At 37.5% G+C, this 26,195-nt stretch overlaps 1 protein-coding gene and 1 long non-coding RNA gene across 2 annotated transcripts in view; both read right to left on the bottom strand.

Annotated features, from left to right (window-relative positions):
* Positions 1-762: 762 nt before the first annotated feature.
* Positions 763-17,188, bottom strand: LOC127969485 (uncharacterized). The gene is made up of 3 exons (XR_008156278.1): positions 17,100-17,188; positions 6,706-6,822; positions 763-2,333 (listed from the first exon to the last, which is right to left on the bottom strand). It is a non-coding gene; the product is annotated as an uncharacterized LOC127969485 (long non-coding RNA).
* A 3,771-nt stretch (positions 17,189-20,959) lies between these two features.
* The window catches only part of LOC127969195 (BAH and coiled-coil domain-containing protein 1), a 47,480-nt gene continuing 42,244 nt past the window's right edge, over positions 20,960-26,195 (bottom strand). The window contains exons 24-27 of the mRNA XM_052570994.1: positions 25,963-26,112; positions 23,867-25,071; positions 23,532-23,768; positions 20,960-23,438 (exon numbers count right to left, since the gene is read on the bottom strand). Of these exons, the coding sequence (XP_052426954.1) occupies positions 23,229-23,438; positions 23,532-23,768; positions 23,867-25,071; positions 25,963-26,112 (1,802 nt within the window). The 3' untranslated portion in view covers positions 20,960-23,228. The remainder of the gene's footprint in view (positions 23,439-23,531; positions 23,769-23,866; positions 25,072-25,962; positions 26,113-26,195) is intronic.

Here is a 26,195-nt window from a genome sequence, read left to right on the forward strand (position 1 = left end):
TATATATATATATATATATATATGTGTGTGTGTGTGTGTGTGTGTGTGTACACATATTGATATTTTAGTTAAGTGATATATATTCGATATTGGAAATTTAATTGTGTGTGCTTATCTGTATATATTACATATATTACACTGCATATATATATATATATTCAAAGTGTGTGTGTACACATATTGATATTTTAATGAAGTGATATATATATATTCGATTAATTGTGTCTGCTTATCTGCATATATTATCTTTATACACACACACACACACATTGTGTGTGTGTATACACATATAGTTATAGTGTGTGTGTGTGTGTGTGTGTGTGTGTATACACATATATTTATATTTTAGTGAAGTTATATATATGTATGTATATAACTTCACTAAAATATACTACACACACACAAACACACACATACAAACACACACATATATATATATATATAGCCAATATTGTACTGATACATTGTGCATCTCTAAGTGATGTAAAGACATTTTCACAAAATACTATTCACAGCCCAATGTGTCACACTGATATTTCTCAATGTGTCATTTCACACCAGGTGTGTCATTAAGCATATTGCACTGATTTACAGATCGTTGAGTAGAGTGGCATATACAGTACTGCGCGTGATGTTGTGCATCAGTCTTATGGCCCTGTATCCAAGCAGAAGTGATATTTTAAAATCTGCCATATAAAGTTTAATTTAGACATGTCTCAGGCAAAAAGGATTGCCTGAGATGGACTGCACTAGGCCCGGACAGCACTGAGACGGGACGGGATATCAGCAGGTGGTGGGGGGGATCTTGGTTACACCCCCTTGGGAGCGAGTGACTGACAGCTTAACGTACTCCCATTAAAAAAGCTGTATGACATGTTCCACATGCTTGCTGTGGAGGGGATGGGGGCCAGTGTTTGTAAGCGACAGGAGAGCTGAACCCTAGGGAAGGCCGTATGGTTTCAAAAAAGACAAGACGGATCGACTGAAATCAGCAACAGTCATCGCAATGAACCCTATTACTCAATCCCAAAAACAAGACAAATCTGAGACAACTGACTGCTGTTTTCAGAAAAAAAAACCTGGAAACAAAAAAAGAGCATTTAAAGCCCACACAGACAGAGTTTCTATTGTTTACAGTGTGCAACCACTGGCATGTTCTTAACTTTAGATTGTACAATCATGTATAAAGTTCAGTAAATATGAAATAGGAACAGTAAACCCACATTCATTTTCAGACCTTTGCTAAATTTACCATTTATTTGAAATATAAGAACTTAATGTGAGTAATAATTTTGATACACATTGTTGCAGACTCCTGTTTTGCAACTCTCTGGAGAGAAATAATGATCTTTTTAAGTCTAACAATTATTTCCAATGCCCCCTGTTTTGACATTTTATATTTGTCTCTAAGTTGTGAAATTTTATTTTCCTCTTTTTTTTATGATTTTAAGTATAGAGTGAGAAGACTATTCTCAAGGAATGGTGCCTTTTGAGAATCGATGGATTATTCAATATTTAATTTATAGTTAACAGGTAAAACATTTAAAAGTTATTTATTTCTATTGTAGATTTAGTGGTGTAATGTCAAAAATATTTTATAATAAAAAATAAAATTCATTGCGATATTAGCCAATTTAATATATTTTATTTAGTTAAAAAAGTTAATTTAAATATTTTTTAAAAATCCTGCTTTTTTAAATATCTGAGAAAATACAGAATTTGAAATTCTATTCAATTTACGATGTAATACTTTTTAACACTATTTAAACATCAAAATCTGAATTTGTGACACACCACATGCTTCAAAAAGATTCTCTCTGTAATTATCAATATTTATATTTACATTTAACACAAACTGTGATTGAGTTTAAGTTATACTTTAGGGTTAGTAGTGACAGTGGTACTTTATAAGACTACAACCACACATTTTAGCATTTTAGGCTATAGCTACACTTGATGATAATAGATTAAGTATCAGCCATTTAAAAAACTATGTCGGTTGACCACTAATCTGAACACTGCGGGGAAATTTTCCCCTCAATGAGCTGGTTACAACCACGGAACTTTGGGCCTGAGGTAAGAAAACAAGAATACATAAAATTTAAGTATTTACTTCCTGCAGCTTTTAGGCACCGTTTCCTAAGAATGGTCTGGGAACATTATCAGACTAATAAAAAATACATTTTCAAAGTCTGAGATGTGACTGCAAGCTTCTGAAGCACTAATCCATTGGTTCTTCAAGATTTCTGACTAGTGTAGGTCTGAAATCCACGGCCTGACAAACTGCAAGCTTGAAGTTTACGATATCTCTGGAATCCACCAACTGAGTCCACCTGCAGAGAGGAAGTGACTCATGAGTTCATGGTAAACTATTTGCGTGAGAGATATGACACTCCAGCCTTCCATCAAGAACGGCCTCACACTCTCTCATCATGAAAGAACTAGCCGTGATATACGAGAAGGTTACGCAGATTACGATGATGACAGAGATGCTGTTTGTTTAAAGGGCGACAACGGCTCAAATCAACCTCACAGAGTTTAGTTTTACTGAAGAGTGAAGCTCTTACTGAAATCTAACTGCGGAGGCTTGTAACTCAAGCTTAGTGGGACAGATGTCGTCAAAGTGTAGTCTCAGCACTAAAGCAATTGTGCAGACAGTATGTCATTAGTCTCACTTGCTCCTTGAGAGTCAGTTAACAGATTCTTTGTGATATAAATCCATCAAATTTACTCATATAAAACCAAGCTGCACAATATAGCACAACGGCCTCAGAAAGGACACTTAAAGGAACTGTTCACCCAAAAATGATCATTTACTCACCTCATTTCTCTCTTCTGCAAAACATAAAAGCAGATATTTTGAGCAATTTTTCAACTGTTCTTGATTATGCATTCAATCACACTGATTTTCATTGTGGTAAAAAAAAATAAAAAAAGAGACATTTAAAAAAATATCTCTGGTTTTTAACAGAAGAAAGAAAGTTATACAGGTTTGAAACAATACGAGGGTGAGTAAAAGAGTAGATTATAAAACAACACATATGTACAATTTAAACATTTTAAGTTGGTAAAACATTGAAATGTTTTGAAAGTCTCTTATGCTCAGAAAAGCTGCATTTATTTTATGAAAAATACAGTTGAAACAGTAATATTGTTAAATATTATTAACATTTATAACAACTGTTTCTACTTCAATATATATATATATATTTTAAAAGCTAAATTTCAACACCCTTTACTCCAGTCTTCAGTGTCACATGATCCTTCAGAAATCATTCTAATTAATTTAGTGCTCAGAAAAAAAAAAACTTTATTATTCTCAGTGTTGAAAACAATTTGTTGATGAACAGAAAGTTCTCAGCTGTGAGAACTGATAAAGCAAAATATTTAAAAAAATACCGTATCTTAAGTTCTGAGAAACGGTCTATCATCATGTGTTTGCAGATGACACTTGCTAATGCAATGACATTCAGATAGTTTAAGTGAGGCTCAAGCATCCAAATACTTTTTAAGGCCACTGTATAATACATCACATTGATTTTACTTAAAAAGATATGGCATCGTATAATTCTTCTAAGGGGAGGTTAAAAAGTTTAGATGCCAGTTCTGGTCACACCTCTGTAGAAAGGGAAAATCTTCCTCTGTTCCTCTTTTCGAAAGTAAATGGCCAAAGCCCCGTGAGGGATCTTTTTTTTGTCTGCCATCAGTGTTTGCTGGTATGTTGCCATGGAAACTGCTCATGGTGATGGCCACTGCTGAGTGGGAGTTTAATGAAGGGGGTGGGGGGGGGGGGTCTTGGTTTCTCCCATACATTAGAATGCAGGCATCATAACAACTGCAGAACATAGAGTCTCACACCATCAAGAGCTTGTAGGTGTGTGTCCGTGCTTGTATATGTGTGTGTTTGGTGGCAGCGCGTTTGTTCTTTGTGTGTGTCATGTGATAGAGGCTTATGTGAGTGTGGACAGATCTTATCATTCAAAGCTGGACCCTTTGTTGATGAGAAGACGTCAGAGGGAGTGATTGATGGAGCTGTGAGTGATTCAGTGAGATGAAAGGATGGAGAGTCCTCGCTCACCGCACACGCACACACACACACACACGTTATGACTGAAACATTCAAACCTGTGACCTGCTACAGCTCATAGTACGACTAATCGTATGCAATGCACTACCCATCAAAAGTTTGAAATAATTACGTTTTTTAAAAATGTTTTCGTCTGATGTCTCTTATGCTCACCAAGGCTGCAATTATTTGATCACTAGACAGTAAAAACAGTAATATTGTGAAATATTATTAGAAATTGAAAATAGCTTATATTTGAATATCTTTCTTTCTTTCTTTCTTTTCTTTTAAACGCCATACCAGCTTCTAAGGCTATATTCATGGCGAGAATAAGATACAACCAATCAAAGGAAGGCTATAAAAGATGTTTTACATTTATTTCCTCTAGAAATCTTAGGACCATGTTCGGATTCACTTGATTAAAAATTTTTCCAAAAGTATCAACGGAATAAAAAAGGTTTCTCACAGGGGCAGATGTAATACAATCTAGAAGGATATGTTTAATGGACAATGAATTCTGACAAAATGAACATTTTGGAGGATTTTCTCCTAAGAGTAAAAATTTATGTGTAATTTTTGAATGTCCTATTCTACATCGTGTATAGATGACTTGATTCCAACGATTCTCAAAACAGAGGTTAAGTTTTTTCTTCACATCAGGATTTATTTCATGCAACTTATTATTTAGACATTGATCCCATTCTGATTGCCATTTATTTCTGATGTATTCATTTATCGTTTGTTTTAAGTCTGTAAAAGGTATAAAACTATTTCTTATATTTGAATATAATTTAACGATTTAAATTATATTTAGCTATTATCACATGATTCTCTTTAGAAATCAATTTAATAATCTGATTAGCTGCTCAAATATTACTGGTACTCAAATATTATTAATGGTTCTTGTTGTTGTTGAAAATATTTTTTACTGCTTAATATTTTATTGGAAATCATGATTTTTTTAGGATCTCCGCTTTTTTGATGAATAGAAAGAACGACATTTGTTTGAAATAGAAATCTTTTGTAACATTATGTCTTTACCGTCTGTCTCTTCGATCAATTTACTGCAGCCTTGCTGAATAAAAGTATTTATTTATTTAAATCTCACCTCAAACTTTTAAAATGGCAGTGTATTACAGTTTAAATAAAAGTATTAACCAGCAAAAACTGACCGCAATTGTGATAATAAGAAACGTTTCTTATGCACCAAATCAGTACGTTATGATTCTGAAGGATCATGTGACACTGAAGAAATGGCTGCAAAAAATTCAGCATTACCATCACAGGAATAGATTACATTTTTAAATATACTAATGTCTGTGTTTACAGTATTTTTTGTCAAATAAATCCAATCTTGGTATGCAAAGGAGACTTCTTTTAACGACATTAAAAAAAAACATAAGTACTCCATTTTGACTGGAGTATATTGATTAATCTCTTTTTTTTTTCAAAAACAATGTCTAGAATTAAAAATGATGCAGAAAAACAGCTTGGATGACATACTAAATACCTAAAACATCGGAGTGAGCAAACAATGACAGATTTAAAATTTTGGGGTGAACTATCCCTTTAATGGTCTCTTATCATGTCACAGTGCACATAGACACATATATGCACACCACGTGACAACCATGCACACACACTCGTACACATCTGTCATGCTGATAGTGAATGATCGTATGGCCCCGAGAGTGAGTCTGCCGACACCAAAGAATGAAAATGGAGTAGAATGGCTGAGGGCTTTACGCTCTCTGTACTGACTCAGCATGCAGACAGAGTCACACACACACACACATACACAGCCAACCCCCCGTCAGCTGAGAGCACAGCAGACCGCCGAGGGCTGGAGGCTTTTCTTGCCACGCTGATGCTGCTGCCACATTCTTCACTGGCTCAGTGTCGGCAGCACACACACACACACACACACACACACACAAACAATCCAGACAATGCGCTGTCTCTCTCTCTGTATACTCTCTCTCAGTGTCATTGTCACACTCACATGGACTGTGTATTTGTGTGCATCTGTGAAAGCATGTGCTATATAAGCTGTATTCTGTGTGTGTACTGTATGTGTCGAAGCCCTCCTGATACACTCATGCTGATGTAGATATGGCATATACCAACACTTCCTAACTTCTGAAGCTAACCAGCCAAACCTTGACCATACATGTGTGTGCGTGCCTGACATAATTCGGTGGAGCACTCATGATACACTCATGCTGATAAAAGCCTTTTTGAAGTGCCAGAGAACATGCTTCCTTTCCTTTCCGAGCTACACTTTTAAAAGAGGCAAATGTGACCCAGAACGCATCTCTTCCCAAATGTCCAATACTGCCATGGTTTCCTGGCCACACCTCTTCTGAATAATGACAGACTTCTAAGACAAGACGACTGTTGCACCAAACGATCGCCTCATACCGCTGGTATGCTCAATTATATTAAAACCATCAGTGTCTTTTTTGTAAAAAAAAAAAAGAGAAAAAGAGATCTAAAAGTCAATGTTAAATCACTTTGAAGAGATGCCTATTACTTTCAATCAACACTCTCTTAACACCTACTCATTAGTCCGGTCCAGATGTTCTACGTATTTGTTCTATGTTTGCATACATTTCTCTTTCTTTCTTTTCTACACGTACATCACCATCAGCCATCTGTCTCTCATAAGGGGGCTTGCAGGTCCATTTCTCTTCTCCATCACACACGTCACACGCCCCGTCCTGAAGAATGCGGTGAGTGGAACGGGATAGCAACAGCTGGATACACAGGAGAGAGACAGCGAGACAGATAAACATGTGGAACAGTAAACAGAATATACAAATCCTTTTATGGCTTACAAACACAGGGACTGTAAACAAAGCCGAGATGACTGTGGTTCATTAGCCTCGGATGCAATGTGGAAATCTTTAGCATGACCAGACTCTGATCATCACTGTAATTATTTATCCAGAAACTGATTGCTAGTCTGGATTTGGTCTGTGTTGTTGTGACAGGTGATCTGTCCACTCGGTTTTCTTAACTTAATTACATTGACAGAGCTGTCTATCTAGATGAAATTTCTGACTGTTACACCAACAACCTAGAGACTGCTACATGAACTAAACTCTGCACAGCCCATGCATTTAAAATGCATTTTTATAAATCATTTCAGCTAACTTTTCTTCTTTTACAGAAAGCTTTTCTTTTTTATTTGCCTATAGAGTGGGAAATATACTGGACAAGCAAAGCAAACTTGGAGCATAATTCTTATAATTCCATGTAAGAATAATTCTTAGTTAATTATATAAGTCACATCATAAAAAAAGCTACTTTAGATGTGACTTTTTCACCTTTTTATTTTTCAATCAAGTCTGATCCATCGCATGTATCGCATATTTGGAAATTAAGCAAATTAAGCCCCATTAAACAGTCACTGAAGATACCTAATACTCAAATGACATGGTGCATGACAACTTTGACAAAAAATTACAAAATAGGAATTTGCTAAAAAAAAAAAAATTTGTTTTTTTATGTCTGAAACTTCAGTAAAGCCTGACAGATTTCAAAATGTTAGAAGGCAACAGGGCTTCTCAGTACAGTGATCTGATTGGCTGTTTGGGCGGTCACTCGTTCATCTGTTGTAAGGTCATAATTTAGGTCATTTATTTTTAATTGGCAATCCTAGTCCTCTATATGCACGGTCCAAATATTTGAATAAACAAATAAGCATACAATGTTATGACAGACTTGACTGCAGAATGGATTACTGTTAACTTTGTGTAAGTATTACACGATACGGTGATAAAACAACAATATATTCATTTAAAAAGCCCCCTTTTTAATGTCTATTCAAAACTTAACTCATCCACCATAATAAATGTAATTTTCTTCATTTGGGGGCTCAGCCAATATTGATGTATGCAATTAATTGTAATTAATTTGATTAATTAACTGGCATATCGTGTAACGAATTCAATTAAAATTTTAATAGTTTTAGTCCTAGTTTTTTTAACTTTCAGGCAAGGTTTTATTAAGCCAACATCAAAGTTTTTCTTGACGAACTTTCCTTTCCTAGTTTGATTTTGAAGCTCTGTTCTGATGTGAAGTGGGGCATCGGCAGCAATGTGCGGCAGGCAGGAGAGGCCTTGCTTGCTTTGGAGAGGCAGATGTCTGGAAAAGCTTATTTGGGCCAGTTTGAGAGATACTGTAGTTGGAGATGCTTCTACCCCCATGGTGCATCAGCATGGCACTGCAGGGGGAGCTTCAGGCATGTACTGTACGACTACACTGTACCAACATGTGTAAGTGGTTACAAAGATCAGCTACCACCAGATGAGCTTAGCATGGGCAATATCGATGCCAGAGGCAAAAGCTTATGTACACAAATATAGATCCCTCGTCACAAGTGCTAACAGATTTGTACTCATCATACACTTTTTTTTCTCCTCCAACCCTCAAACAAACAAATTCACTTTCACTTGTCTATGTACAGTATCAACACAGATAAGACACCGCTGCACATAAATGACATTTAAAACAAACAATATCAAATATGCCAAAAAAATAGCTTTATACTTTATACAGCTTTATACTTTAGATTATTGCGTAGGGGGCAGGCGATGTACCGGTAGACACGATTAACCAGTAGACATTTGTTAGGTGGATATTTTGGACTATTGTCTCTATAGCGGTTACACACTCGTGTGGTTATAAAAAAGTATTATTTTTACGTTTTTAAGCATTGCGGTTTAAAACAAGAGATTTTACTTTATAGGCCTTGAACAGTTAAATATAAATACTTTTACTGCATGTCAAACTGCCTGTATTTGCAAATTTCCTCATAAACATAATAACTTAGGTCTTAAGTAAAAGCAAAAAGCTGAAAAAAAAAAATCACATGTGTAACAGTACATTGGATCCAGGCTGCTCTTAAAGTGGCAGCAGTCATTAATGTTAACTCCACATATTAAAACGCATTAAATTATGACAGATATTTATTTGTGGATGAACTATCCCTTTACATGTTATCACAAAAATAAGCAGCTGGATATATATAAAAAATGATCACTTCCATGATGTCATATGCATTGTTTGTGGCTTCCTGTAGGGTGTGGATTTCCAGTCTAAGTTTACGATAAATTTATTTTTAGTTTCACAGATCAGGGAAGAGGGAGAGGAAAGGAGCACAGAGCTAAGGTGTGTTGATGGAGCTGCAATCCTGACCATCCCCTGGGCAGCACGCGGAGTTACAGTTACATGGACGAGGAGTGTGTGCGAGATCAAATATTCACTTGTGAAAAGTCCGCAGAGGCTGCAGCCTCCTCCCATTAATATCAGCTTCCGTCTGGATTTTGTCAGCCAAACCCAGTGGGAGGAAATCGTCTGTCATCAGAAGCATACACGTGTGAGTTCACATATACAATCACACACACACACGCTGTTGCAATACAATGCAAGGAGAAGCATGCAGAGCAAAATGTCGATTTCAGAATTTAATGCTGTCAGAATTTTATACGTGATTTCATGCAGCCGTTCAAGTGTAGGAGACCCTGAGAAAATTCTGAGTGGTGTGAGATTGAAGCCTGGCCCTGTCCCCTCCTGTCCCTGTATCAGTGGATCAAGGGTTGGCTGGTTAGCTTTTAAAGTCACCATTTAATAAAAACTGACCATTCTTATGTTCTTATTCTTGTGTTTGTTATAAATTATTTGTTATGTGCATAATCTTTAATAATATCACAGAAAAGAAGTTCCCATTGTCCTGACTACAACACCTCTTCTCTGATGACGTGTGCACTGGCATGAGGGTGAGACAATAATTCTTCCTCTCGAGCAAACTGCCACTAACATGACTTAGAAAACAACACTGATCCACCAATCCAAATGGATACAATGAACAGTCAAGTTATGGCCTACATTTTTTCCTAATTCAAGAAGCCATCTCACTCCAATACTTATCATAAAGGAGAAAAAAAACAATTGCAATATGTATTTCAGGGTTATTCAAATCTTGCCCTGGAGGACAAATGCAGTGAAGAGTTTGGCTCCAACCCCAGTCAAACACACCTGAGCATGCTAATCAATGTTTTTGAGATCATTAGAAAATCACAGGCAGGTGACTTTGATCAGGGTTGGAGCCAAACTCTGCCCTGCATTGGCCCTCCAGGGCAAGATTTGAATAACCCTGATGTACGTATTTGATGCCTTTTACAGTTAGTCCCTGCTGGTAGACACTCCAGTCTCCAGAACTTTGACTACACTGCCAGGTTTCTGAACTAAACTGCAGATTACACTGGCCAAAACCCACCCACTTAGACAGGAAGAGACTGTCTGACCAAAATGTAAAGCAACCAACCACAGTTCAGTTTTTGCATGCTATTAACGGAATGGGTTTAACTGAAATAGATAATACTGCAATAACAGAAAGGCACTGTAAAATTTATTTAAAAAATAATAAAATATAAATATAGCAACTACATTAAAATGAATCAAAAACAGTAACAAAACAAAATGAGTAAATAATACAAAATATAATTAAAAATAAAAAAATATATAATAACACAAAACAAAACATCTTTGAATGAAATAAAACAATCTGTGAGTGTGATGTAAATGCTGTTTTATACAGTATGGGCCTCATTTATCAATCTAACGTAGAAACGAGCACAGATCTGTGTGCACAAATCAACTTAGGACAGAGTTCACGTGTAGTTCATGAAACATTCATATGCCGCCAATCTCATCGTACGAATGATCGTACATTGATAAATGTGGCGGCAGAAAACAATTGTCATTTGAATATCACGCACCTAGAAGCCTCGCCCCTAGAGTTTACCAAATGTTTGTGTTGAAACGACCGTGCGTCCAATTTTCTGTCGTATGTTCATTTCGTAATTGAGGCCCTGTCTTTTACGAGGTAATATTCAGAAGTCCACCACACACCGCTGCTGCGGATCATATCCGCTGCTCACATGCACGAAAGCACACCTGCATATATATGCATAGGAAATCCCCCTGCCAAGTAGGAAACTCGGACTTCTCCTTTTCCCTTTCTGTCCCTCTCACATTCTTCCACAATCCGAGAACACACACAAAGACAAAAGAGAAATAGAGAGAGAGAGAGATTTATGACTTTGTTTGTGCATCTCACCCAAATGGAGGCTTTTAAAACGCAGAGCGGTGAGTAAGCGGAGTGAGGTTTCATGGTCACACTCACATTATCACAGAGACAAAATACAGCCAGTGCATGCTGGTCCATCTGACGCCCCCAGTTACTGCTTGAGCGAGTGAACACATCAGCAGAGAGACTAAAAGATGAGACGTGATTAGACAAGATGGAGAGATTGTGCTGGACGGTTGCTGGCTGCGTATTCATAATTTCAAGAGGAAAAAACTCAACGGCACTGTGGGAATGTCTCCATGGACTTTAATATAATATAATATAATATAATATAATATAATATAATATAATATAATATAATATATAGCCAATTTTGTTACGTTATTCTTTAATGGAACACAAAAAGACAAGCTATCCAGGATGTTCATGCTCTATTCCTTACAATGAAAATAAATGGGGGTGAACAGTGTCAAATACCAAAAAAGGAACCATATCATTTAAGTTGTCTATATGACTCATGCTTTATATTTCAAGTGTTCTGCAGCTATAATTTGGCTATGTGCGATGAACAGAGCAAAATTTAAGTCCTATGAAATATTCTGTAAAATGTCATTTGTTCTTCTACATTATTCCAACCTGCAAAATTTGATGTCAATGATGCCAAATTTGTACTTGGTGGTTTATCAAAGCTATTACATGGCTTCAGAAAACTTGGAAAATAGTACTGCTTTTGTTTAGGATTTTTGTACCTTTTGAAGCATGACATTTTTTTACAGGTATTGAAAATAAATAAATAAATAAATAAATAAATATATATTAAAATAAATTATTTTTTCATTAAAACAGTGCCAAAATAAGACTAAATATTACAAATGATTAAATCAATTATTTTTCTTAAAGTTACACTGTCAAACAGTAGCACCAGTAGTAAAGTTTCAGGAGGCAGCATCACATTTTCCTCAAACTTGGTGTGCTCTTGAAAAGAAAAGAAAAAGAAAGAGAAAGAGAAAGAGAAATAGAAAGAGAAAGAGAAAGAGAAAAGAAATAGCTTGACAGCCCCTGCTCACTAACCACTGCTTACATTGTTTAAAAATCAGCAATATGAAATTTCTAATAACATGAAAATTAAACAACAGGAAACATGAACATTTTTATTTCTATAATCATTTGCTCATGATATTCAAATCTTACATTCTTTTTTGTGGAACCCTAAAAGGACATTTAAAAAAAAAAAAAAAAATTCTAAAATTAATTTTTCTCAACTGTCAATGGGCTCTGCAAAATTTCTTCTGTGTTCCACAGAAGATCGAAATTCATACAGGTATTTAATGGCACAATTAAATGAAAACTGAATGTTCATATGTAGGTGACCTATCCCTTTAAGAATAATAAGCTGATGCATTATGCTTATGCGGTTGCTTCTCTAAGCAGAGCTCCCAGTGTCTCTCCAGGCGTCTGCCCCAGTTCCCATAGTGAGAGCCCCTTCCCCCTTGTCTCCCCTGCGCTGTCTCTGCGGGTCTTGGACCGCCTGCCTGAGGGACATGGGTAAATCTGCATAGCTGGCTTGTCTGACAGACGGTGATGTGTGTTGTTTGGCCGAAAGAGGTATGCGCGAGGGAGAGCGTTCTGTGCCATGGCTGTGCTATTGCTGCCCAACTCTGCCAGTTCTTCCCTTCCTGTGTGACATCCGCCTGATTTACAGCACCCTGCGGGGGTCCCCAGCTGCCTGACGCCCACCCTGATACCAACATGCCCGGGTTCCATATGTTGGGGCAACGCACCTGCTTACATTAAGTCAACGTAAAGATGCAGTAGGCATGATGTGTACAGCAGGTGGATGTATATTTTTATATATGCTTTTTATTAGCAGAGTTGTTGGCAGCAGGAGTTATGATGGAAAACATACTGGGTGCAGGCCGTTTAGAGGGGGACAGTCTCAGGTTCCTGATGGATACTGTGCAGGTGAAACAGTATCAAACAGTAAGGTGGTTTGAGCACAAGCATACGCACACATACTGATAAATTAGAGTTAGTGGTGGGTTACAGAAATGCTCTTGCCAAGAGTCTTGCTTTGCCTTGGATACAGCAGGTGAATATTTATATACACAGATCGCAAAAACTATCACTGATGCATTCACCTGCTACAGTACATCTTAAACAGGATTTACAGAGTGTGGATTCAAATATACCCCCATAAAATGTCCACAGCAAAACCGGTTCCCCTGGAGTCAGGTGGTACTGAAGCATATTTGAAGCAATTTTTTTATTATTATTAAATGTTAAAAACATTTTTTTTGCTTAATATTTCCATACGTTTTGCCTCTTCTTCTCCACCAATATTTGAAACGTGCACCTGTAGTTATTTGTATAATTATTTTCTTAAGGTGGTTTGTTCTTCATCATAGCTCCAGCAGATGTGGCTCACATCACCACACCAGTGTGGATCCTGTACTTCAGAAAGCCAGACTCTATGTCTAGGAAGTTGGACCCAGGTAAGAATTTTCACCAGATATTGTCATCTGAACGAGAAAGTAACAAGTCTGCCACTTTTGTTCTGACCAACTGAGGGAAAAAAACATTACAATAAATCATGCTACCGATGGTAATGAAATCTAATGAATGGTTAGATCATAACACATCAAGCCATGCAAATTATTAATAGTTATATTTTGTTTTCTAAAATTGGTATTGTTACAATATCAGCATTGCATGACTGCATTTATTTAGTGTGTATTAGCATTACTGTTAGCATGACTAGCATTAGCATGACTACATTTATGTAGCATGCTCAAATTTCCCACAAATTATTTTTTTTTTTACAAAAAAATACAAAAGTATTACTCAAAATTATTAGTTTTTTTATGCAATAAAAGTAATATTCACATATTTTAAATACTAGGAGTTATAGTTTTATATTATTTAAAAACTATTATTTATTTATTATTTTATATTATTTAATAGTTTTATATTATTTTTGTTTCAGTTTTACTCAAACTGCCTACATCCTTCGGTGTCAGCCGCGCTACAAGGATGCACTGTTTTCTTTCAAATCAAAGCATAACTACCAGTGTTTGGAATAACGGCGTTTAAAAGAACGGCGTTAGGTAACGACGTTATTTTTTCAGTAACGGGGTAATCTAACTAATTACTTTTCCCGTCGTTACAACGTCGTTACCATTGCTGAAAGGTAAATGCGGTGCGTTACTATGCATTGATTTAATAAACTATGCAATCCTGGCTCACACAGTGAGTGTGGAGGTGGGTTAAAAACGAGATAAGCGGTTATGATTGGCTAAGGCAGAGTCATGTGTTTCATGGTAGCCAATCAGAGCCAGTGTTTTTACACACATGCCGACACACGCGCCAGCACCAGAGGCGCCAAACACACACACCCAACAGCTAGATATTCGCAGCAGCAATAGAAATGGCGAGTCAGGAGCAATCTGATGAAAAGTTGGCATTTTCAAAGGGGACATATAAGCGCTACTTCAAATTCATTGTGGTCAAAGGCAAGAATGTGCGTTTTTACAGTAACGCAAATAGTTACTTTCCCTGGTAACGAGTTACTTTTATTATAGAGTAATTCAGTTACTAACTCAGTTACTTTTTGGAACAAGTAGTGAGTAACTATAACTAATTACTTTTTTAAAGTAACGTTCCCAACAGTGATAACGACACATAAAAAACAGCGCATCCTTGCGGCACGGCTGACACAGAAGGGCAGAGACAGTTTGAGTGATATGGAGAGACACAGAGGACACTGTTGACAAAGGAATTGTTGAGTAAAGTAATCATCCTTGCCACTTCATAACGTTACGGTTAAAACACTGATGGCAGATGGACTATTCTCACGACATCTTTCATACTTTTTGGACCATGACAGTGTAACTTACTTGGTAGTATGGGACAGTCTCAAGCCTCCTGATTTTCATCCAAAATATTTTAAATTGTGTTCTGAAGACAAACAAAGCTTTTACAGGTTTGGAACAACATGGGGGTAAGTGATTAATGACAAAATGTTCATTTTGGCGTGGAGCATCCCTTTAACCAATAGGGGAAAAGATAGAGACAAGAAAAAATAACATCAACAAATGCAGTGTTGCGCAAGGGCAGAGTGCAATATAATCGCTGGCACGTCGTTCCGTGCATTGACCTGAAAGCACACACTGAATATGCTGTGGATGGATATGTTGTGTGCACAGGGGCCCCGGCAGTAAGAGGGATAGATGGGGTGAGCTGGATGGGTTCCATGCCCTTAATCCCCCTCCTCAACCTCCGCAGCATTGGTCTGGATCACCATATCCAGCACTTTTACGCAGCTGACAGCCATTCATTTACACACGTGGCTCATAGAGAGATGCATCAAATTTAGAATGGAAAGGGTGTTAGAAAATGGAATGTGGTGTTGAGAAACATTACTTTCAATAGTACTCCTATTACTTTTTCAGTAGAAAAAAAACAGCTTAAAACAGACTAAACATGTTGTCCAGCCTTGTCAGGTTTTCATCTGTTGGCCATTTTAGAGAACTTTTGTCCACTTTTCATCTGGAAAACAAGCTGGTTGATCATCTAAACCAAGACTGGCAACCAGTTAAACCATCTTGTCCAGGCTGTGAGACCATCCAAAACCAGTAAATATTTTTAGAAGTATATGGTTTAAATGTAAAACATAGCATGTACTTCCTATAAACTCTGGTGATGTACAGCTTGAAGACATCTTCAAAAGCATTTCTGTTGGGTCAACAAAAGGATCCGTAGATAACCCCAAATATTCACATATCGATGTCTGTCACTGCCAACATAAACTATAAAAGACAGTAAAACTGATTTACAGCAGAAGCCCCTATGTAACCGTGTTAATATTTAATGATAGGAAATACAGCTGAATCTACACACACACACACACACACAAAAGGTAATGTCAAGTATGAGCAAATAACTCCTGATCACGTATGTATTACACCACAGAAATGATGTCTATTCCAGCATTAGAGAAGATTTTGCCTGTATATCTGTTCAGGAAACAGCCTAATCCTGTGTAATTCCAGGTTAAAGGCGTCCTCAAATCCAGTGCATCAGAAATTCAGTAAATGTCAGAAGTGATAAGTGGCAGGTGGATAGTGGATTTAGAGAGTTAGCTGTTTAGGGATATACAGTTTAGGGATATGCACATGAGGAATTCTGGGAGCACACAAAGACAATGAAAGTCACTGCTGCAAATGTTGTAAAGCTATAGAGTGTGTTGACAGACAGTATAAAGACAGAGGATTTTTTTTCCCTCTAGTTTAGCTATCTAACATATGTTCATGTTTTTCTCTCTGTGCAATTGCTAAATTCAATTCTTAAATCCCTAAATATTCTGGATGCTCTGATTACAGGAGCCTGATGGCATAATTTGTACATAAATCTCATTTACTGTCTCAGTGTCTGCTTTTTTGTATGTTAGCTTGAGCACTGTTATTTATTTGCCTAGTATCTGCACTTATCTAAATTGCAACAAAATTAAGCAGTATATTTGATCAAAGCAAACCAAACAAGCCATTCCAGCTAACGTGGCAGCTATCAAAAATTATTATTATTCTAAATTATTAGTCTTTTATGCACATTACTTCTACATTTATTTGATCAAAAATAAAGTAAAAACATTAATATTATGAAATACTGTTGCAATTTCAAGTAACTGTTTTGCATTTTAATATAGGCCTACCTAAAACTGCAACATGTTCTTGTGATGACAAAGCTAATTCACTCTTCAACTAATAATAACTACTTGTATTCATTTAAAAAATCTACTGTCTCCAAACTTGAGAACGGTATATTATTAGGATACACAAATATTCAATTCAGATATTCAATGTCACAACACAACTGTGACGGTATTAATGATTTTATACAGCAATACTACTTTAACCAAGAAAGTGATATTTAGTAACTTACTACGTCTATGGAGTGTCCAGTTAGTTCGTGTATTTCTTCTTCGCCATGTTACACGCTTTCATAGTCGCCAAGAAACCCACAGACTAAACGTCGGTCGGGAACTACATGTATGCGTGGAGCGGATTTATCACCTGTCAGAAACGATCTGTAATCGTTCCTATTTGAAATACACTCCGGTTTTTACTTTTCACTGGCGAGAGAAACTTCTGCAGATAAAATCATACAAGTTTTAGCGTCTGTCCGCAAGAAAAAAAAATCTGTCTTCTCGTTTGATGTAAACACTTATTTGATGGGTTGACACAAATAAACAGTGAAATATCCATCTTGCGCACTTTGAAGGCCGCTCAGCCAATCAAATTTGAGGACAGGATGTTGACGCGGATTCTAAATTTGTATTTTCTTTTATTACTTATATAACTTTTTATTACCACTGCTTTTATATCGATATTTTATGTATTTCATTGGCTCAAGAAATATTCAACCATATTTATATTCTATATACTATGTAACTATTGTAATCAAGTTCAAGTTCAAGTTCATTTATTTATATAGCACATTTAAACAGCCACACAAGACAGACCAAAGTGCTTTACAGAACAAGCATATAAGAATAAAAGCAGAAAAACACACATAGAGAACAACTAAGCTAAGATTAATTATAAAATCAAGAAGCAAATGTAAAAAAAAAAAAAAATAATAAGAACAGTCTAAGATAAGTAATCAATATGCTAACGAGAATAGATATGTTTTGACCAGAGACTTAAAAACAGGGAGGTTGGGAGCAGTTCTGATCTCTAGAGGCATGGTGTTCCACAGACAAGGCCCTGCCACCGCAAAAGCACGCTCCCCTCTACGCTTAAGTCTGACACGAGGGACTACCAGCAGCGCCTGGTCGTGGGATCTGAGACTTCTGGACGGAATGTACGGATGAATAAGTTCAGAGAGATAAACTGGTGCTAGGTTGTGTAAAGATTTGAAGACAAAGAGAAGAATTTTGAAATCTATTCTCTGCCGGACTGGTAACCAATGTAAAGATCTGAGGATGGGAGAGATATGGTCATATTTGCGACAATTATGGATGAGTCTGGCTGCCGCATTTTGGACTAACTGAAGACGGGAGATTTGAGAATCTGATATACCGCAATATAGTGAGTTGCAATAATCCAGTCGACACGTGATGAAAGCATGAACCGCCATTTCCAGAGTTATTGGAGTGAGAAAGCCTTTGGTAATAGCCTACATAAAAGGGTAGCCTTAAATAATAATGGGTCCCTCTTTCAATGGAGTTTTATTATTAATTAGTTTTTTAACCCATTTTATTGTCCACCAGGTGTCCAGAAACAGGCTGTGCTGCCAATACACAACAGCCCTTGATTTTCATTAATAAAGACACTTTTTCATTGTTCAGCACTCTTTCTGCAGTCTCTGTACTTCAGTATGCTTTACTGGCATCACAAATTGTGGTGTATTTGTACTGCTGAAGCAGTATCAGGTTAGATTGTCTCTCTCACACACATCTCCATGTATGTGTCTGCTCTCTGCTCAGGCCTTTCACACACCGACAGGTTTGGGACCCCTGAGCAGCATGACACTGCATGATGGATGAGCTCTTGGACCTTCAAACCAACCCCACCATAGGAGGGGTCTGTGTGCATTCTCCGTCTTCCCACCAGCACCTCATTCAGAATGCCAAACCCCCACCCCACCCCATCCCGCTCCACACACTCTCCTCTCGTCCTCCTGAGAGCCACTCAGCAGGCGGGCCACAAGAGGTCATGCTGAGGGCAGGACATTTATGAGGTGTAGATATTTGCCTTCTCTCACAAAAACACACTGTGGCATTGACACGGTCTGGCTTCTGCACTTTCAGGTTTTCAAGTTTCAGGTTCAGCGAGTTGCTGGAATAGCTGGACGTGTCTTATACAGCTAGCAAAAACAGAATATTTGTTTATTTGTGTTTGTGTTTATTTGTTGAGCTAAACATGATCAAATCCTGGAGTGCTGCCCAAAAAATACTGTAAAAGTAAACTGCCTTTATAGTGAACACACAGCTAAAAAATTCCTCCTCAGTGGTCACATGCATCTGATGCATGAACAGGCCTCCGGCTCCGGGTTTGACTGATGTGCGCTCATTAACTCCGGTTCTTTGGGTCAGCCTCTCCCTCCAGTACTAAAGTAGTCACAAGCATCCCAAACCTTCCTCTCTCACTGAGGTGATAAGGAAAACACAGAAACTTTGCCTGAAAATAAAAGTTAAGAAACAGTTTCTGAAAAAATTACACTGTTGATACTACAAAAGCTTTTTTTAATGCACATAAATATTCAATTATTACTAGAAGGGTCAGGAGAACTGATTTTAAAATGATAGTAATAATACATGTTTCCTGAGCACAAAATCAGCATATTAGAATGATTTATGAAAGATCATGTTACAGTAAAAACTTGAGTAATGATGCTGAAAATTCAGATTTGCAATCACAGGAATGAATTCCATTTTAAAATACATTACAATATTTTAAAATAACAGTTTTTGCTGTATTTTTTTTACCTAATAAATGCCACCTTGTTGATTGGATTTCTTTTAACAACATAAAAAAAATCTTTATTATTCCAACGTTTTGACAGGTAGAGTATAAAGTATAAAATGTTAAAGTTAGGCTTAGGGGTTTTCTTCTCCTTTTCCCAGATTTTTTTTTTTTTTCTGACTTAACACATAAGATAACTTTGAGGAAACATAATTATACATGGAAGACAGCAAAAAAATTTATGAAGAAATAAAAATAAATAAATAAATTCCAGCTGCTGCTGTGTTTTGAATATTAACGTACTGGTGTATCCAAGAAGCTACATCAGAGGGACCCGTTTTCATTGTTTTTCTTAGGAAAAAGTCCCTTTCCAAAAAATAAGGAGGTATCAAGAACATCAATCACACACAGGATGCAGAACAATCTTCTTGTACTTTTAGCTTTGCACCCACCATCTTCTTCCTGCATGGTGAAGGTGTGCATAATACATTTAATTACACACTCTTTAAAGAAAAAAAGTGGTTTTACTGCATGATGCATATGAAAACCTTTAAGTGGTTCTTTTGAAAGCCATCTATGGTGCTTCAAAGAAACTAGAAAGGCTTAATTTTTCCAGAACCGACACACTGAACTTGTAGCCTAATGCAACATCAAAACTTTTTTTAATCTCCAAAATAACCATAAAGCCAAGTCATTGGTACAAATACAAGGAACCTTTATGTCTAGTCTAGGTTAATTAATCTTCTCATTAAACATAATTGTGTAATCATGATTATAGTGTAATTTTCATGACATTTTTTATTTAATTAAGAATGATTCATTTCCTTTATACAAAATATTTTATTTCTTTCTGTTGATTTTAAAGTGACATATGACATATTCCTGACATTCACCCAGGTTTATTCAGTTTTAGTATTCAAGCTTTTTTATTACCTGCAGAATTACTAGTCAGATTTGTAGTGTACTATTGTTTGACTTTATATCTCTATATATTGCATGTCCTCTGTTTCTCCTCTCTACATCTCTCTCTCTCTTTATCTCTTCATTCTCAAAAGGTACTGGAGGAAAACGACCTATATGTTCATGACCTTAGTTAGCCAGCTGTCTGCTCTTCGCTGCAAAACTGCTGAGCTCAAACTGAACAACAACAGATCAGTCAATACTCTGGAACACTTTTCAGAATATCATTTTTAACATTAATTGGTTTGCAGACAGTTAATCAAGTTAAGTTGCAAAGACAATTTTATATAATATGTGTATACATTAAAGTAAATCAGTGGTTTCAATATACATGCACCAAACAAGCTTGAAAAACAAACAAACAATGAGGCATGGTAATTTAGAATTGTTTTAATTAAATGCAACACGAATGCAATAAAATTAAGATAAATAACATGTTTTAACAGTGGAAATATCTTAAGAGTTATATTCCTCACAATGTCAAAAAGAACATCCACCGTAAAAATCAGTTCCAAGTGGGTCTCAAATTCAGGTTACACAATGATTCTATTTCCTTTGAGACTTGGCCAACTTCCTGGCATGCTGGTGGTGCCAGTCCTACCATATCAAGCGTTGAATCCAGTGTTTGTTTACAAAAATACCATTTTTCTTTTTTTATAGACCCAGAAAGTGACATTACATTTATTTTCACATCAGATTTCTTAAAGCTTTAGCTTCTGCAGTGTAACAGCAACAATGTCCTTAAAAAAGTAAGTCATCCTTTAGGATTGAAAGGCATATCTGTCCTTTTTCACAATTCCAACACGGAACAATCTGTACAGGCTTGCATATTGAACAAATAAGAGTATAACGTTGACAATGGAAAATATAACAAAACAAACAGAACAATTTTTTGGCAAAGCAGGAAGAAAAAGTGACAAGAGGCAATATTTTAGATTATATCTGTTTTAAACTGCCCTCACTTACAGGTTATGATTGTCCTTCATGATCACGTGACACAGGACAGCAGGAGGCTTCAAGTGCTGGAAGCGTCTGTTCACGCTTTGTATTTCCATACCCACTCCTTGCAGACATAAAATCCTTGGCCCACACTTTGCTACAACATTGCTAAAATATTGTGAGAGATCATTATTTCAGCTGTTTTTTAAACACAAATGCATTTAAAAGGTTATCTGCAAACGTAGTTGTCAGTCATCTAAATTACATCAGGCAAAAACATTGCAAGTGCCCCTTGTTTATGATTCAGTCTACATATTTATTGCAGCTGGAAGTATAGTAATTCCAAGGACATACTTTGGTTTGATATTTTGGAGGCCAGATTCCTTCAGTAAGTATTTAAAATGAATTTCTGGATGGTAAAACCACCTCCACATGTGCTATACGGACATGGGACTTTTAACTATGGAGTGTTAACTTTTTGCACAATTTGTTACCAATTAGATCACACATAGACGATGAAATGCAATAGAAACAAACCATTATTTCAAAGGCAAAATCAAACTCCAAAAGAAAAGATGAAAGAGTGAACACAGACAGCCTGTTTCCTCTGACTGGACTGCATTGTGTCAGTTTTAGCGTTTGCTCCGTAAGCAGAACGTCTCCCAACCCTCCCTTCCCTCCTATACAACAGTGAAGAGGGTATTCTGTAACTCTCCCAAATCATGCCTGTCCCCGAAAAAAACCTCCCAATCAGAACAGTTATTTTATCTTAAAAAAATAACACAATCAAGAGCAATAAAGAGGAACAGAGTTCTCTCTTCATTTATATTATATTTACAGTTTGTAGTTTTTTATATATATTTATATATTTACACACATCAACTAAATCAATTGTACAACTATACACCTGAATGAGAAGATACGCAAGAGGTACAGAAGTGTATGGCTTGACTGGAAAAATCATTCCTTTTGTTTTAGTCTGTGTTTGTTTTTTGTTTGCTCATAAACCGACTTATTAATAAATTGACATTGGCGCCAAAATGAACAAGAAAAGAACAATAAAAAAATCCCTGGTATTGTCAAAAGAGGTCATAAGACTGAACACATATGAGAGCATTATTCAATTTAAAACACCAGTTAGGCCTTTAATCTCCAGGTTAACACCCATTCCTGTTTCTTTTGTTTGTATTTTTTGTGGCTGATCTCTACATACAAACATGGTTGTTCACATATTTGCATACGGCAAAAAATGACCCTCTCATTCACGCAAACACACAAACAAACAGATCATACCACAGCTCAAAGTAACAGTGTATTTGGTCCTGCTGGGATATCAAAAAGTCCTGGGGACATCAGTTTGACGTGCTTGACCAGTGAAGATCTTTCTGAAAGAACCTTCCACAAACCAAAAACACAGTCAATGTTTTTCAGCCCCGATTCATGTTTGTCAGTCTAATCCTACTTTGAACGAGTCCAGTGCCTTTTTCACTTAAAGATAAAAAAAAATCATTCCATGTCTGTGGAACCTTCACAGAGCGATCACCACGAGTTGTCCTCCCCACGATCTGTTCAATAATATACTGTTAGTCCATGGTTGCGGGTTACACTCACTTTCCACATCATGCTAGTTTTGTAAGATTGGCATGATTATCAGCCATTTCTTGTATCTCACAATTTCAGTAGTGCTTTCAGCCATTTTCTAACGTTAACAGATGATCGACTCTCCCTCAGCCGTCACCAGTTGGCCACTGGTGGGGTCGTAGGTTCCAGCCAGGTAGTAAAGATCTTGACTGTTGCTGTTCGGTTTTCTGATATGGATCAGACGCTCATATTCAGCTCGGCTTACCACCTGGCACTTATGGGAGATGGTTTGGACGTCATTTTCATCCTCATGGGAACTTTGGTACAAGGCATGCTGTGAAGAGAGAGAGAAAAAAAAATTGGTTAGGTATCTAATATCTACCTGAAATCAATCAAAATCCAACAAGACTTCTGGTGACTACTGTACCTTCCCATCCCGATGCCTTTTTCCAAGCTTGGTCTCCTCGGGGTGGTAGAACCACTTTACTTTGACCACCATGTTGCTGGACCAGGATTCCCAAAGACTCTCAATGCGACCAATGAATGGGAGATGGGGCCGACCAGCCGAGAGGAAGACTGCACAGTCGCCAACTTGGACGGTGTCTTTCCCCCGAACAATGGCCTTGTAGAAGAGCTTCCGGGCTTTTCCTTTCAAACCCCGTCTCTGATGACAAGAAAGTGAAGTTTAAGGGACTACTTCAGAAACTACAACCGTCCATTTTGGACTGCCATTAAAACTGAAAAATCTGGACAGGAAATTACCTGAGTGGGGTTCCCAGACCACCTCCACAGTTGCCGTCCTGGCATGAATGAGGATGAGTTGGGTGGACCCTCTGAAGATGGTATCTTATGTTTTTTAGGGAAGGCTTTGGAAGATTTGGACTGTACTACAGAGGAAGAGTTGTTGGCAATCTCCTTTCTCCTCTGAGGTTTTCCTGTACTACTACTGACTGAAGTTTTTGAATTAGAGATAGACATTGTTTTGGCTCCGAAAGTGTGTCGTGGTGGGGCGGTGGGAGGTTCAGGATGCTGCTGCTGTTGGATCAATGTATGATGTGAAGAAAGGCAACTCTGAAGCAGAAGGCGGGATGCTTCTTCTTCATCCGAACTATAGGATGAGTCATTGTCAGATGAACAAATGCTAGAGCTGGACAATGAGCCTGAACTAGATGCGCTGGAGGACCCTGAGGATGACGATGAAACAGAAATACGAGATAGAAAGTGTCCAGAGCTGCGCATAGTCGCCCTTCTAGCATCTTCTTCCTCATCTTCATCCATATCTGAATAGGAGCTTAGGCAGTCGCTGTGGCAGTTTGGCCCATAATCTGCATATTCACTAAGCCCGAGACCCTGAGGGTGCTTACGCATGTCTGAGGAACTTTTGAGGAGATGGCAACTGTTCCTTTTGGCATCTTTGACTAGAAGAACGGACTGTGAGTAGCCCATTGTTGAGGTCAGTTCTCCTATTCCTTTGGCTCCAAAGCCCTTTTCCATCCGTCCACTTCTTTGCACCTCTGGGTTTCCAAGAAGCAACAATGCTTTTCCGTTCTTTGTCTTGGGGGACGTTACCCCTTCATGGTCCAGTTTGACCAGAAATTCCTTCCTGTCTCCCGACTTTCTACCCCGTAAACCAGGGATGCCTTTGTGACTAAGAGGCAGACCTGTTGCCAACTGCTGATTTCCAAAGGAAGTACAACCATTTGCAATGCTGCTGAAGGAGTCCACCTCAAAGGAAGTGCTGAAGATGCCTTTGGCTGGAGTGGTCATGGTGGAGCTAAGTAAGGGGAACATGTCTGACTCCTTTCCCCTTAGAGCTTTCTTTGTTAACCCATTAAACTGGAACAAATCCATGGAGGGTTTCCTCCTGGACATGGCAGCAACCGGCCAGCCAAGAAGAGGGGAAGCGGTTTCAGTCACGTTCTCAGATACACAGCTCTTTGATGATGCATTGACGGATTTGGGCCTTCCTGTTGAGGGAGACAAACAAAGGTATTGCTATGGGGATGTAGGAAAACAACTGTTCCATCAATGCTCACTTATTTGCATTTTCCAAGCTCTGTTACTACCATACTCTAGCCCCTTAGGCCTTTAGCCCCTTAGAGAAAACAGATACAAACAGATTTGCCTGAGAGCGGAACATCTGATGACTCTATGCTGTAGTATCATTGCAGATAACATCTGATGAGTTAAAGCTGCTGGACTGGTAGTCTAGGGCTTTAAGTTAGACTCTATAGTTAAGTGGCATTCAACCTTGTCGCCAGTTTCCCTCATCAGTTGTGTAGTCAAATAAGGCTCATTCCATTAGTCAACCAAACACTGATCTCATCTATGTTGATGTGTTAATTACACAGGGTTATTTAATAATTCATTTAAGTAATGAGCAAAAATGTGTTATTCTCTTACATTTACACAGATTATCCAACCTTACATCTGATAAGACTTTTAGGGCTCTTGACAAACATTAAATAAATAATTTTGTGAGTATGTCAGTTCCAGGAACAGGAACCAAGAAAAGTGGTGAAGCGTGACCTTAGGGAATAAACAGGTTGAGAAACATCTACCCAGCAAGTTTCCCTGACAGTCCTTGTGATTAGTGTTTAAAACACTAAATCACAAAAACCTGTTGTGGAATCTTGTTTGATATATATTTCTTAACGTGCCTCTGAAACAACATGTTTATCTCTTTCATTGTAGGTTAAATGTTACACCTTAGGGATATATGTGAATCACGATAGATTTTAATCTTAGAATTCAAAAAGCATCCGTTTAATACATGTAACCCAAAATAGTTTTAATCCAACCAATGTGGAATTCGGGAAACCGTAAAGAATGTGGATGATGCAGCTGTCATCACGCACCTGGCTTAGCTTTCACAACATTCTTCCTGTGCTCTGCGTTAACGGAACACTCTAAGGACACATCAGCCTGTTGAGTCATCTTCTCTTGAGTGGAGGTCTTCCTTCTGCGGCAGCTAGGTGAGACCAGGTGGGCTGGTGATGGTTCTGCACCTGCAGACCATCAACAATGCCACAGGCTTAATGACAAGCATGGAAACTTGGCACAATGTCTAGCATTGCTAAACACTAGACTC

Source organism: Carassius gibelio, chromosome B12 (assembly GCF_023724105.1).
Source record: "Carassius gibelio isolate Cgi1373 ecotype wild population from Czech Republic chromosome B12, carGib1.2-hapl.c, whole genome shotgun sequence".
Lineage (NCBI taxonomy): Eukaryota > Metazoa > Chordata > Actinopteri > Cypriniformes > Cyprinidae > Carassius > Carassius gibelio.